Below are 14,386 nucleotides of genomic sequence, written 5' to 3'. Positions count from 1 at the left end.
ATGCCTCCTATAAAAATGACCCCTCCTCTTGAATCTGGACTCTGTGACTGCCTGACCAATAGAATACAACTGAAATGAATCTGTGAATTTTCAGGCCCAAGCCTCAAGAAACCAGCAGCTTCTACTTCCTGTCTCCCATGCTGTGAGGAAGCCCAGGCCTCACAGAGTGGGCACATATAGGTATTCTAACAGTCCCAACTGAGGTTCCAGAAATAGCCAACATCAACCCCCAGACACGTAAGGTAAGACACCTCTAGGTAATACCAGCCCCTAGTCAATGAGTTACCCTACACCGTGAAGTCTTTCCAGCCAAGGACCCAGACATCATGGAGCAGGGAACAGCCATCCCTGCAGTGCTGTCTGAATTCCTAAGTTACAGACTCTGTGAGCATAATAAAATGGTTGTTTTACACCATAAAATTCCAGGATAGTTATATAGCAGTAGATAACTGAACAGATTTCGGTACCTAGAAACAGAGTGCTGTTGAAACAAAATCCTAAATCAGTGACTTTGGGACTGAGTGACTGGCTATCAGGAGGGACTTAAGGGAAAGTAAGGAAAATGTTAGTAGAAGCTAGAGGAAGGGGACCCTCAAAAAACATTGGAAAGTTTGCTAATCCTGTCACCAGTGGTGACATGGAAAATAGAAAATATACCTAATTTAATGAACTCGCTTAAGGTATTTCCAAGTAGAGTGCTAAGGCGCCATCTGACTTCTAGCTGCATATAGTAAGAGAGAGAAGAGATGAGCCAAAAAAGGAAATATAAATGGGAAAGGGCTTTCTGTGTTAGGAGATAACACTTGTTTCAGTCTCAGTCTCTCCAAACAAGAAAAAAGTCCCTAATTAAGAAATGGCTTTCCGATTGTGGGGGCAGTTTTACTGCATGTGTGTATGTGCATAAATGTGTAAACTAATCAGACTGTATACTTAAGACTGTTCAGTTTATTATACTTTAATTATCCTTCAATAAATCTCTTTAAAAAATATCTGGAGTGGGACTGGAAGATCCTTGTCAAGACCTAAAAAATGTTTTCAAGCATTGTCTCATTAAATCTTACAGACAGACACACAAAAGGCCTTCTAACAATTTTAAGGGTAGGCCTGGCAGATCCTCTGTAAATAGTAAAGTGTCTAAGACTCTTAAGAACCAAGCAGTCTCACAGAGAACCCAAAGTGGGAAAGGACTCATGGTGAGGTGATTTGTACATGTGCCTTTTGTCTACTGCAGTGGATTATAAAGTGATTCGGAAGAAACTCACAAAGTTTTTAAAGGAACTATATCATCAGCTGGAACTGAGAAGCACAGAGACAGTAAAATGAAAGGAAGGCTCTGGACTCTTGAAATACTATGCACATGAAGCAGTTGGAGAAAACTACTCACCTGTAAGAATGGACTACTTTTTATGGAAAAGGAAAAATAAGAGTCGGGATAACCAAAAGCCCTGAGGATGGAGCCAGAGACAAGGTAAATGCCTCCAAGGCAGTAAAACCAAGACCTAATCAAGGAATTGGTAATTTGTGTCCTCACTGAATATAAGAATTACAATGGACCCCTAACAGCTGTGTGGCCTCCAGTGTTCCCCTTTCTGAAAAGAAGTATCTACAGCGGTTACTCAAGGCCTGTCCGACAGGGGTATTTTGGGTGGCAGATATAAATTCTCTTTAGTTTATAGGTCTTCACATCAAGAGGAACAGTACTCAAGGAACTGCACCCAATGAAAGGGACTGCACCCAAAGAGTTTCATCTATATCTGGACCTGACTTACATGACAAGATCCTAGAATTTAAGCTGATGCCATTAAAAGGAGGAGACCTGGGATCTTAGGGGAGAGACTGAGTGTATTTCACATTTGGGAAGGATGTGAATTTTTGTGATCAGAGGGCAGACCATGGCAGATTGTATTTTCCAAAGAGAGTGCCCACAACCTACCCTATCTCACATGCCCTTCTAGCAACGTGATGTTGATAATCCTCTCATCAAGTGGGAATTAGTTTCCCTCCTCTTGTGTGATACTGTGATTTACAGTAAGAAATATGTAATTGGTCTTAGTCCCATTTCTGGCACAGAGCTCCTAAATCCCTTGGAATTGCCTAAGTGATGACAGTGTTGACGGTGTCTTTTGTTATGCTAATGAAGTGACTTTTGGACTACACCTAAACCTGAGGGCTGTTTGCCAGGAAAACCAACCTTGAGATTAGAGGGCTGGAACTTTCTGTTCTCCCTTGAACACCAAGGAGAGGAGGGGGCTGGAGGGTGAATCAACCACCAATGGCCCATGATCATCCTCAGTCATGCCTGTGTAACTGAAGCCTCCATAAAACCCAAAAGGGAAGGGTTTAGAGAGGTTCCAGCCTGGTGAATCAGAATGCTTCCACATGCCACTATGCCAGGCCCAGGCTCCCCAGGACAGAAGATCCTTTGCTTGGGACCTGGCCCTATGTATCTCCTCATCTGGCTGTTGATTCATATCTATTAATATCCTTTGTAATAAACTGGTAATCTAATGAGTAAATGTATTTCTTGAGTTCTGTGAGCCACTCTAGTAAATTAATGAACTCAAGGAGAGTTGTGGGAACCTCTGATGTTTTAGCCAGTTGGTCAGAGCACAGGTAACAACCTGGGCTTGAGATTAGCATCTGAAGGAAAGGGCCCTCTTATGAAACCGAGCCCTTAACCTGTGGAATCTGATGGTATCTCTGGTAGATAGTCTCAGAATTGAGTTGAACTGTTGGGCACCAAGCTGATGTCAGAGAATTGCTTAGTGGTGTGGAGGAACACCCTCACACACACCCCCACGTTGGAATTGCCGTGCAGAGCTCTTTACCTTGAACTTCAGCAGACCTTTGTTATCTCCTTAATCAACAGAATAAAACAGAAAAAACACGATGTAACTTCTGAGGCTAGGTCATTAAAATGTCATGCATTTTCTGCCTTGTTCTCTGGAGATGCTCACTCTTGGAATCCAGACATCATGCTGTAAAAGCATGCAACCAAACACAGAGGCCACACGTAGGTGTTCTGCAGCTGAGATCCCAGCTGACCACCAGAATCAACAGTCAGACATGTAAGTGAACAAGTCTTCAGATGATTCCAGCCTCCAGCCACTGCGTCACCAATGCTGCAAGGAAGAGACAGGCTTTTCCTAATGAGCCCTACCCAAATTGCAATTTGTGAGCAAAATAAATGACTATTAATGTTGTCAGCCACTAAGTTTAGGGTTGTTTGTTATGTAGCAATAAATAACCAGACAAATACTGATGACATCATGGGTGGATTCTAGGAAGCATCTCAAGTAATGGGGGGCTAAGGCCAGAGGTTCTCCTGAGAGGTAGCCTGCTTTTTTACCCACAGCCAGTACTCTCAGGAGACTTTCCCTATCTGCTAGCTCTTACCCTCTTCCTGAAATCCAGGCACTGGGTCCAGATCTGTGTCCACTTTAGCAGTGGGATCTCAAGACCTCTCTGGATTTCACTACAAATCAGTGTCTCCCTCTGCACAGAAACCTGTAAATATAAGTTGAATTTACAGTTCTACTGTCAATTAGCTATGTAGGTTTTAGCTTCCTCATATGTAACATCAAGTAATTGAGCCAAATGAATCCCAAGACCCCTCCAACTTTAACATTCCAAAAGAGTATGTGTTGGGCCTCCAAAGAGTTCTAATTGAGTAGGGGGAAAAAGACCCACACAAATATCCACTCTACGAGCTACTATATGATTAGTGCTATTTGGAGGCTCCAAACTCAGGATTCTAAGTGTGAATACAGAGAGTGGAGAAATCCTTCTTAGCTGGGTAGTTAAGAAAAGCACTGGGAAAGAAAGAACATCTGCATCTAGACTGGCAGAAATGCAAGTTTTGCATTAGGCAATAGTGAAGGGTAAGAGTAGAAAGAAATATCAGGGCTTTTTATGAAAGCCTTACAAGCCAGGCCAAGTTTGACCATATCCTACTTGACAATAGTTTTTGAGCAGGGAGATTCCAGAAATGTTTAGAGGGAGGTGAATGTAGTGGCACAATAAAATAATAGAAGGATCAAGAGAGCTAGGCTTGAGTTCATCCTCCCATTAGCTTTGTATTTGGGGGGAGCACCTCTTCTTTTCTATGTCTCAGCTTCCCAATCTATAAAACAAGTGGGTTAATACTGAATGAGCTCTAAGGTTATTTTCAGTTCTGCTTTTCTAAAAGTCTTTGGACTGAATGGAAAGGGAGCCCAAAGTTGGTAAGACCTACTAGGAAGATACCATAAAGATTCAAACAGCACAGCAGCCTATTCTCCAACAGGCTCACTGCCCAGACATCTCATCAACTGGCCAAAAATAGTTATCATCTTCCACAGAACAGGCATTGTTCCAAGCTCAAAGGAGAAGGAAAGAAGTCAATCAAAGTCCTTGACCCCCCAAGAAGTCTACATTTTTATAGGCACCCAGGTTTCTTGCACCTACATCCAGAGGCAAGGTTCCCAAACACAATACCGACTGCCCATATTTCCATGTGGCAACAACCGGGTGCTGGAGGTTCACAGTGCAGAAGCTGTTAAGGAAATCGGCAGGCATAACAAGTCTCCTGAGAACACCCCCTGCTGCCTGCCAGGCCTTACAACGCAAGTGAAATTCCTGGAAGGCAACAAGTAGCAAACAAAGTTCACCCCACACAGGTGGCTGAATTCGCTTTACACACAACACTTCCTTGTTTGCAAGTCACCACTCTGCTTCTAGTCCCACCCCAGGTCATCAACACCAGCATCATGAAGCCTGGCCTCTGAGATCCAGGGGACCTTTGAGACTCCCACCTCCCACTCCCAGAAATGAATACGAGCTAGAGTGGGAACAACCTGTGGGAGGGTGTATCTGGCAGCTAAGGGTGAAACAGTGTGCCTCTCCTGCCCCATCAACAAAGAGAAAGGGAAACCTGCTCCAAGAGACCAAAACATAGCAAAGAACAAAACGTTGTGGTCAAGTGAAAAGGCTTAGATTTCTTCCTCCTGTGTATCCTGCCAATGAACACTGGGCTGCAGAAGAAAAGGAAGGAAATAAATAAGCAAAACACCCACCCACCCACCCCCCCACACACAAATAGAATGGAGTCCAGGATCCTTAACCCATATTGGCTCAAGTGAAATCTCATTCAAATTAAGGGCACAAACTTGCAAATACCTATCCTGACAGTTCCACAGGGTCCCATCCCACCTTTCCCACCTTTCCGTGCCCCAGAGTACCTTCTACCCCCAAAGTGAGATACAAATGCCTCCTAGTACCACTGGATTCCTCTGCCTCCGTGTGGATGATGTGGAGGTCCCCAAAGCAGTCAGGAAGTCAAACACCTAGCTTTCCCAAGCCCTAGTACCCTCATACTTCCCAACCAAAGTTCCCATCACACCAAGGAGTCTTTTCCCACTGAGACCCCTGGGCTAGCAATGATAAAAAGGGCCTTGGGTCACTGCCAAACATCTATTGAAAGGTCAGACTAAGAAATTCAGGTGCCAAGGTCATTAATCCAAGTTGTAAATGCCTCGACGAAAGAGAATGGGTCATTCTTCTTTGTCCCCCATTGTCTACCACAGAACCTGGCACCTGAGAGCAAAGCCCTCAGAGTTCATTGACAATGACTTCCTAAATGAGCTGGTGATTTAGTGCCCTACTCAGCCCAAAGAACACCCCCTAGAAATGGCTGGGGGTGAAGACAGCCAGAGAAACCACCAGATGACAATTTCAAAATAGCACCCACAGTCCAAGTGGTAGCCTCTGAGAGGATACAGCCAGCCACAGAGGCCTGTGACTCCATGCTAAAAGCCCAGGAAAGGAGGGAGGAAGGGAAGCAGAAATATGACAGGAAAGAAAGGAAGTGAACACTTAGAGGGGAGGCTGGATGAATTCTTTTTTTAGGCACATCAGACGCTCAGATATTTACAAACATCATCTATCATGTTATGATGGCAAGCATGCTAGGAAGTTCAAGGAAGAACAATTTCTAAAAATATTTAAAACATGTAGGTATGTATTTTCCAAACAGAAACAGGTACCTGTCAGTGGCCCAGATTCTGCCTTGTGACTTGCTGTAAAACCTCCATCTCCCATTCCATCCCCCACATAGTAGAAATTGGAAGAAAAAAAATGAATATTTAAAGGAGTTGAAGGCTGCTGGTATGGTAATTCTAATGCAGGTCCTAAATACACTATTTCTTTAAAATTAAGAATAAAACTATACAATCACAAATAATGCTTATTTTACTGCTACAGTCTCATATTAAAAAAAAAAAAAATGGGAATCTTAGTTCCCAGTCTCCATCTGCCAACTCAGTCTCAGTAACACATGCCACCAGACGGGTAAGAGCCCAGCAAAGAGGTTCCCCAGAAGCAGACAATGGGAGATAAAGACTCTAATATCTAGATCTGCTTCTGCTGTGGCCACCAACATGCCCTGGGAGAGTTTAGGTTTTCTACCTGTTTTACCCAAGAAGTTGTCAGTCCCTGCCATTCTCTGGCTCACCCAGTTCAGGGACGCGAGTATGCAAGAAACTCTACCTAGGTTAGAGGAGGTGCAAGGGCAGGAGGTAGGGGCTGTTCTTGTTGGTCTTGCTGCCACAAAGTGGCTATCCAATTTGTGTGCCTAAGTTCCAGAATCTCCCAATCTCTGTCTGGTTGACACAGTCCATCCAGGCCATTTCCACTGGGACCAAACCTCGAATGTGTGGTACAGGAAACTCCTCTTGCCTCGTTCACACCAGTCACTCCTTTAGGGACGATGTGCAGTGTTCCATTCTTTCAACCATATCTTGATTCCAGTTCTGAATGAACCAAACAACTTCCGCCAGCTCTGGACAGACACCCCATCAGATTCACCCTGGCACTGCACAGCCCAGACACGCAGAGAGGAACTAGCCCTATCCCAGCCTAAGCTAAGCATCCTTCTCACAGCTATCCATTCTACTGGTTGAGGTCCCAAAAGTCAAATTTATCCACCTTAGATTCAGCAGAAGAGGCTAGAAAAGGTACATGGATTTAATAAAAGAGCCCAGAGGTTCTTCGAGGACATCAGCATCCAGCCTCAACCAAAACTTGTGAAGCCCTGGTGAGAACAGTACATCTATCTTTCAGCTCTGGAAACTTTTATCCCATCATAGGGAAGGAGCTAATATTTATTGAGAAGCTTTATGCCAGGCACTACACTAAGCACTGACATATATTATGTCATTTAATCCTCACAGCAACTCTGTGAGATAAGTACTATTATTATTATTTCGTAGATGAGTAACTAAGATTTTAGAGGGCATAAGAAAGTGTCCTGAGATCTCACTATCTCAAATCCAGAGCTGGACTTGAAGCCAATTGTATATGATTTCAAAATCTGTGGCTTTTCTATTGTTCTACATTCCCACTTTTAAAAAGAAAACAAAACCAGGAAAGTGGATTATAGCTTATGCTGAGTAAAATTCCCAAGATGCTTTGTTTACAGCCCAGGCTATATTCTTGTAGAATCTGGACTTCTCTGCTTGGAACTTGTGCTAATATGTGTAACTGCCTCTCCACCCCTAACCCCAATGTGGTCAACTTCCCTCACTACAGTGTAGCCTAGCTCAGGCACAGCCCCCAAGCTGTCCCCATCTTAGGAAAAAGGATACAGCCAGGAGAACGTCAGCTGCTTCTTGCTGGCTCCATTCCTGGAGCCCTAGGCTCCTCCAACAGCACAAATCAAAGTCTGTTTTAGGGTCCCTGTTTGTTCTCCCCTATGAACACTTATAGAACTGAAAAATGGCATATATATTAGAGATGGCTTTTGCTTCAGTGTCAGCATGAGCTGGGCCAGGATCATTCACCTGACTGACCGTCAGAGTCATGATGATAATCATTTACATTTTGAACCAAAGCCATATGGCTGCCCCTTGATGCCACCCTCCAGTGAGCCCCATTCCCCCATCAGTGCTCCCCTGCTCACCTGCTCAGAGTCCCCCGAGGGGCCTTAGTGCCTCCAGCTCCGTGGGTGATGCTGGAATTCTTGTTGGCAGTCATGGTCATTTCGGCTTTCTGAAAACCCAGAGCCCTGCAAAGAAGACAAGGCCTATAAGCCAAGTTTCCATGGGCAGCCAAAAGCACCTCAAACATTTCCAGATGACCTCCAAAACTGCCAAGAGGGTTTGTGTGGCGGTGGTAGGAACCACTTTCCCACATATATTTAATTCCAAGTGTTATGGCTTAGGAGGAGCCTCAAGGGACCCCTGATCTGAGTTAGGGAATGAGTCTAGGAGCTAACAGATAACTTACCACTTCACAGAAAATGACAAAACTCCATCTCCATCCTACCTCTTTTTGTTTCTTAGAAGTCCCAAACTTCTAGCATGCCATAGAGCCTTTACAAATTCCATCTTATTTGCATACCTCCTGAACAACTATTTATTCAGCATTTTTCTTGAATCAACCTGAAACAGACTTGCTTGTCTCAAAATGTTTAACCTTGTTCTATACAAGTAATCATTTAGTCATTCAACAAATACAAATGTTTACTGAGCACCCATGTCCTAGGCACTGCCATCCAGCAAAGAATGAAACAAAGTCTCTGCCCTCAGGGAGCTTACATCTCAGTGGGGAGAAACAGGCAATAAACCTGCACATGTCACATATGTGTGATACATCAGTGTACATTTGTGTATAATACGTATGGTGATGACAGGTGGTACGAAGAAGAAAATGATGCAGGGTAGATGGAGAGTAAAGAAGATCTGTTATTTTATTTTATCTTATTTCACTTTTTTAAAATGTTTATTTATTTTGAGAGGGAGAGAGAGAGCGCGCGAGCAGGGGACGGGCAGAGAGAAAGGAGAGAGAGAATTCTAAGCAGGATCCGCGTTGTTAGTGGCAGAGCCCAATGTGGGGGCTCCAACTCAGAAATGGTGAGATCATGACCTGACCCAAAATCAAGAGTCGGATGCTCAACCGACTGAGTCACCCAGCCCCCCACCAAGAATATCTGTTATTTAAAAAAAATTTTTTTTAATGTTTATTTATTTTTGAGAGAGAGACAGACAGACAGACAGAGCATGAGCAGGGGAGGGGTAGAGAGAGAGGGAGACACAGAATCCAAAGCAGGCTCCAGGCTCTAAGCTGTCAACACAGAGCCCAATGCAGGGCTCAAACTCACCAACCAAGAGATCATGACCTGAGCTGAAGTTGGATGCTTAACTGACTGAGTCACCCAGGTCCCCTGAAGATCTGTTATTTTAAATAAAATGTTTAGGGAAGAATATCCTGATAAAGTAACATACGAGCCAACACCATAAAATTATGAGCAATCATTTTTTTCTAATATCCATTAAGATAAAAGTAATATATGTTATGGTATTTAAGTACTGACAAAGTGAAAAATATCCATTCATGTACTGTAAAGAGTTAGCTAATATATCATTATCCTTTAGGGAACATTATTTTATGCTAAAATAATAAAAGGAAGAAAAAGGTTATAACTTAAGAGTACATCCAGATTGGAAAGGAAGAAGTAGAATTATCTCTTAGTTGCAGATGGTATAATCTTGTACACAGAAAATCCAAAGGATTCCACTAAAATACTCTTAAGCTAATATATAAAGTCAAGCAAGTTTTCAGGATACAGAGTAATATTTTTTAAATCAATTTTACTTCTAAATAATGACAGTGAGGGATACCTGGGTGGCTCAGTCGGTTAAGTATCTGACTCTTGGGTTTTGGCTCAGGTCATGATCTCACAGTGCGAGAGTTCCAGCCCCACATTGGGCTCGGCACTAACAGTGCAGAACCTGCTTGGGATTCTCTCATGTTTGTTCTCTCTCTCCCTCTCTCTCTCTCTCTCTCTTTCTCAAAAATAAATAAACATTAAAAAAAATTTTTTAAATAAAAATAAATAAAAGACACCCATGAGTGGGGGATATTATTTGCAAATCACATATCTGCTAAGGAGCTCATATCCAGAATATATAAAGAATTCTTTCAATGCAATAATAAAAAGACAAATAACTCAATTAAGAAGTAGACAAAGGAAGGTGCCTGGGTGCCTTAGACAGCTAAGCATCCAACTCTTGTTTTCAGCTCAGGTTATGATCTCACAGTTTACGGGATCAAGTCCCACCTTAGGATCTGTGCTGACAGTGCGGGGCCGATTGGGATTCTCTCTCTCTCTCAAAATAAATAAACTTAAACCTCCCATGCTCTCTCTCTCTCTCTCTCTCAAAATAAATAAACTTAAAAAAAGTAAACAAAGGATTTGAATAGACATTTCTCTAAAGTTGTAAAATTTGCCAATAAGCCCATGAAACAATGTTCAACATCACTAGTCATCAGAGAAACAGAAATCAAAACTACAAGAAGGTATTGCCCTTGGGTATTGCACACCCACCAGGATGGCTATAATCAAACAGACAGATAAAAACAAATGTTACTATGCAGAAAAAGCATTTGACAAAATAAAGCATCCTTTCTTGATAAAAACCCTCAAGAAAGTAGGGACAGAAGGATCTACCTCAAGTTCATAAAAGCCATATATGAAAGACTCACCGCTAATATCATCCTCAATGGGGAAAAACTGAGAGCTTTCCCCCTAAGATAAGGAACACAACAAGGATGTCTACTCTTACCACTGTTATCTAATCAGACAACACAAAGAAATAAAATGCATCCAAATCGGTAAAGAGGAAGTCTTTACTCTTCTCAGACAATGTGATACTCTATGTGGAAAACCCAAGAACTCCACCAAAAAACTGCTAGAACTTATACACGAATTCAGCAAAGTTGCAGGATATAAAATCAATGCACAGAAATCAGTTGCACTTCTATACACCAATAATGAAACAGCAGAAAGAGAAATCAAGGAATTGATCCCATTTACAATTGCACAAAACACCATAAAATACCTAGAGTAAACCTAACCAAAGAGGTAAAAAAAATCTATACACAGAAAACTATAGAAAGCTTATGAAAGATATTGAAGAAGACACACACAAAAAAAGGAAAAATATTCCATGCTCATGGATTGGAAGAACAAATATTGTTAAAATGTTGATATTATCCAAAGTAATCTACATATTCAATGCAATCCCTATCAAAATAACACAAGCATTCTTCACAGAGCTAGAACAAACAATTCTAAAATTTGTATGGAACCAGAAAAGACTCCAAATAGCCAAAGTAATGTTGAAAAAGAAAACCAAAGCTGGAGGCATCATAATTCTGGACTTCAAGGTGTATTACAAAGCTGTAATCATCACGACAGTGTGGCACAAAACAAACACATAGATCAATGGAACAGAATAGAGAACCCAGAAATGGACCCACAAACGTATGGCCGACTAATCTCTGACAAAGCAGGAAAGAATATCTAATGGAATAAAGACAGTCTCTTCAGCAAATGGTGCTGGGAAAACTGGACAGCGAAATGCAGAAGAATGAACCTGGACTACTTTCTTACACCATACACAAAAATATACTCAAAATGGATGAAAGACCTAAACATAAGATAGGAAGCCATCAAAATCCTAGTGGAGAAAACAGGCAACCCCTTTGACCTCAGCTGCAGCAATGTCTTACTTGACACATCTCCAGAGGCAAGGGAAACAAAAGCAAAAATGAACTATTGGGACCTCATCAAGATAAAAAGCTTCTGCACAGCAAAGGAAACAATCAGCAAAACTAAACAGCAACGATGGAATGGGAGAAGATATTTGCAAATGAATATCAGATAAAGGGTTATTACCCAAAATCTATATGAGAACTTATCAAACTCAACACCCAACACACAAATAATCCAGTGAAGAAATGGGCAAAAGACATGAATAGACACTTCTCCAAAGAAAACACCTAAATGACTAACAGACACATGAAAAAATGCTCAACATCACTCATCATCAGGGTAATACAAATCAAAACCACAATGAGATGCCACCTCACACACGTCAGAATGGCTAGCATTAACAACTCAGGCAATAACAGATTTTGGTGAGGATGCGGAGAAAGGAACCCTTTTGCACTGTTGGTTAGAGGGCAAACTGGTGCAGCCACTCTAGAAAACAGTATGGAGGTTCCTCAAAAAATTAGAAATAGAACTATCCTACAACCCAGCAATTACACTGCTAAGTATTTATCCAGGATAAATGGATTTATAAGGATACAGGAGTGCTCATTCAAAGTGGCACATGCACCCCAATATTTATAGCAGTACTATCAACAATAGCCAAAGTATGGAAAGAGCCCAAATGTCCATTGATAGATGAATGGATAAAGAAGATGTGGTATACACACACACACACACACACACACACACACACACAGGAATATTACATGGCAATCAAAAAGAATGAAATCTTGCCACTTGCAACAACGTGGATGAAACTAGAGTATATTATGCTAAGCGAAATAAGTCAGTCAGGAAGACAAATATCATATGATTTCACTCATAAGTGGAATTTAAGATATAAAACAGATGAACATAAGGGAAGGGAAGCAAAAATAATATAAAAACAGAGAGAGAGACAAACCATAAGAGACTCCTAAATACAGAGAACAAAGCGAGGGTTGCTGGCAGGATGTTGGGTGGGGGGATGGGCTACATGGATGAGAGGCATTAAGGAGGACACTTGTTGGGATGAGCACTGGGTATTGTATGCAAGTGAGGAATCACTAAATTCTATTCCTGAAATCATTATTACACTATATGTTAACTAAATTGTACTTAAACTTAAAAACTCTGTAAAGTAATGGTGTAAAATCAAGTTGATATATATGTGTGAGTTTGTATATGTATATGTATGTTCATACTTATGCAGAACTCTAGATTTTTTTCTTGTTAGCATAAAATTTAAATTTTCATGAAGAGATATGCCACTTCTTGGACTTATTTGATGGTAGAACTCCTTCCCACTTTTTTTCTCAGAATACTAATTTGTGTCTAGAACAGGGGTAGGTAAATTTTTCTGTAAGGACTAAATAATAAATATCTTGGGCTATATAGGTCATACAGTCTCTGTTCCAATTACTGAACTCTTCACATAATATGAAAATAGCCACTGATTGTATGTAAATTAATAGGCATAAACGATTACGTTTCAGTAAAACTGTATTTACAAAACCAAGTGGTGAATGTCTGGGATTTAGCCAATGGACCATGGTTTCCTGACCCTTGCTATAGTAGAACATTTGTTTACTAAGACAGTTTAGATGATGTTACAGGACATTATATTCACTGATGGTTTATAAAGTGCTAGAGTAGACCAGGCACTTTATCTAGCTCTATCCACTGCAAGCCTCAGAATCTTGAGTCCAATAGTTAGGTAGAGCATATGCAATAAAGATATCTGTAAAAATAAGAGAATTAAAAATTTAAAAATTAAGGGGCACTTGGGTGGGTCAGTCTGTTAAGCATCTGACTTCGGCTCAGGTCATGTGTCTCACGGTTCATGGGTTCGAGCCCCACATCAGGTTCTGTGTTCACAGCTGAGAGCCTGGAGCCTGCTTCAGATTCTGTGTCTCCCCCTCTCTCTACCCCTCCCCTGCTCATGCTCGGTTTCTCTCTCTCTCTCTCTCAAAAATAAATAAATGTTAAAAAAATTTTTAGTGAGGCTGTGGAGAAACTGGAACTTTCATTCATTGCTGGTGAGAATGTACAATGGTGCAAACATTTTGGAAAACGGTTTGGCAGTTCCTCAAAAAGTTATACACAGAGTCACCATATGACCCAGCATGATCCACTCCTAGGTTTATACCCAAGAGCAATATAACTGTGTCCACACAAATATCTGTACACAAATGTTCATAAACAGCATTATTCATAATAGCCAAAAAGTGGAAACAAATCCAAATGATCATCAGTGAATGAATGCATAAAAAAGTATGGTATATCCATACAATGGAATATTATTCACACATAAAAAGGAATGAGAAATACTGATACATTCTATAACATGCATGAAACCTCGTGCCAATTTTACAAAATGTCCAGAATAGGCAAATCTATACAGACAGAAAGTAAATTAGTAATTGCCTAAGTTGGGTTGAGAGTGGCACACTTGGGAATGACTGCAATGAGTTTGGGCTTCTTTTTGGGGTGAAAAAAAGTACTGGAATTAGTGGTGATGGTTGCACAACTCTGAACATACTAAAACAAGTAAAATGTATGAATTTTATAGTACGTAAGTTATATCACAAGATAGCTGTTCAAATAAAAAGGACAAAAAAAAAAACCAAAACCCCTTTTTTTAAGTGCCCTGAAGAGCGGATGTGAGAGAGAACACAACTGATACACCAAGCATATTTCCAGTGTGAACGTACATTCTGGCCTGAACTAGCACCCCTTCCTGGAAGCTGAACAGCCATTCTCACTCTGATTGGTATTCCCATCACACAGACCAAAATGAAGTATATTTGGATG

The 14,386-nt window shown here is 41.3% G+C and overlaps 1 protein-coding gene across 9 annotated transcripts in view; it reads right to left on the bottom strand.

The window, feature by feature from the left end:
* Nucleotides 1–14,386, bottom strand: part of DENND2B (DENN domain containing 2B) — a 178,302-nt gene that overhangs the window by 43,288 nt on the left and 120,628 nt on the right. For all 9 annotated transcript variants that reach the window (XM_049650549.1, XM_049650532.1, XM_049650517.1 and 6 more), the window contains one exon: nt 7,937–8,041. In XM_049650549.1, the coding sequence (XP_049506506.1) occupies nt 7,937–8,016 (80 nt within the window). In that variant the 5' untranslated portion in view covers nt 8,017–8,041. The remainder of the gene's footprint in view (nt 1–7,936; nt 8,042–14,386) is intronic.

Source organism: Panthera uncia, chromosome D1 (assembly GCF_023721935.1).
Source record: "Panthera uncia isolate 11264 chromosome D1, Puncia_PCG_1.0, whole genome shotgun sequence".
Taxonomy (NCBI): domain Eukaryota; kingdom Metazoa; phylum Chordata; class Mammalia; order Carnivora; family Felidae; genus Panthera; species Panthera uncia.
The sequence above is the reverse complement of the archived record's forward strand: the minus strand, read 5'-3'. Positions and strand labels throughout refer to the sequence as shown.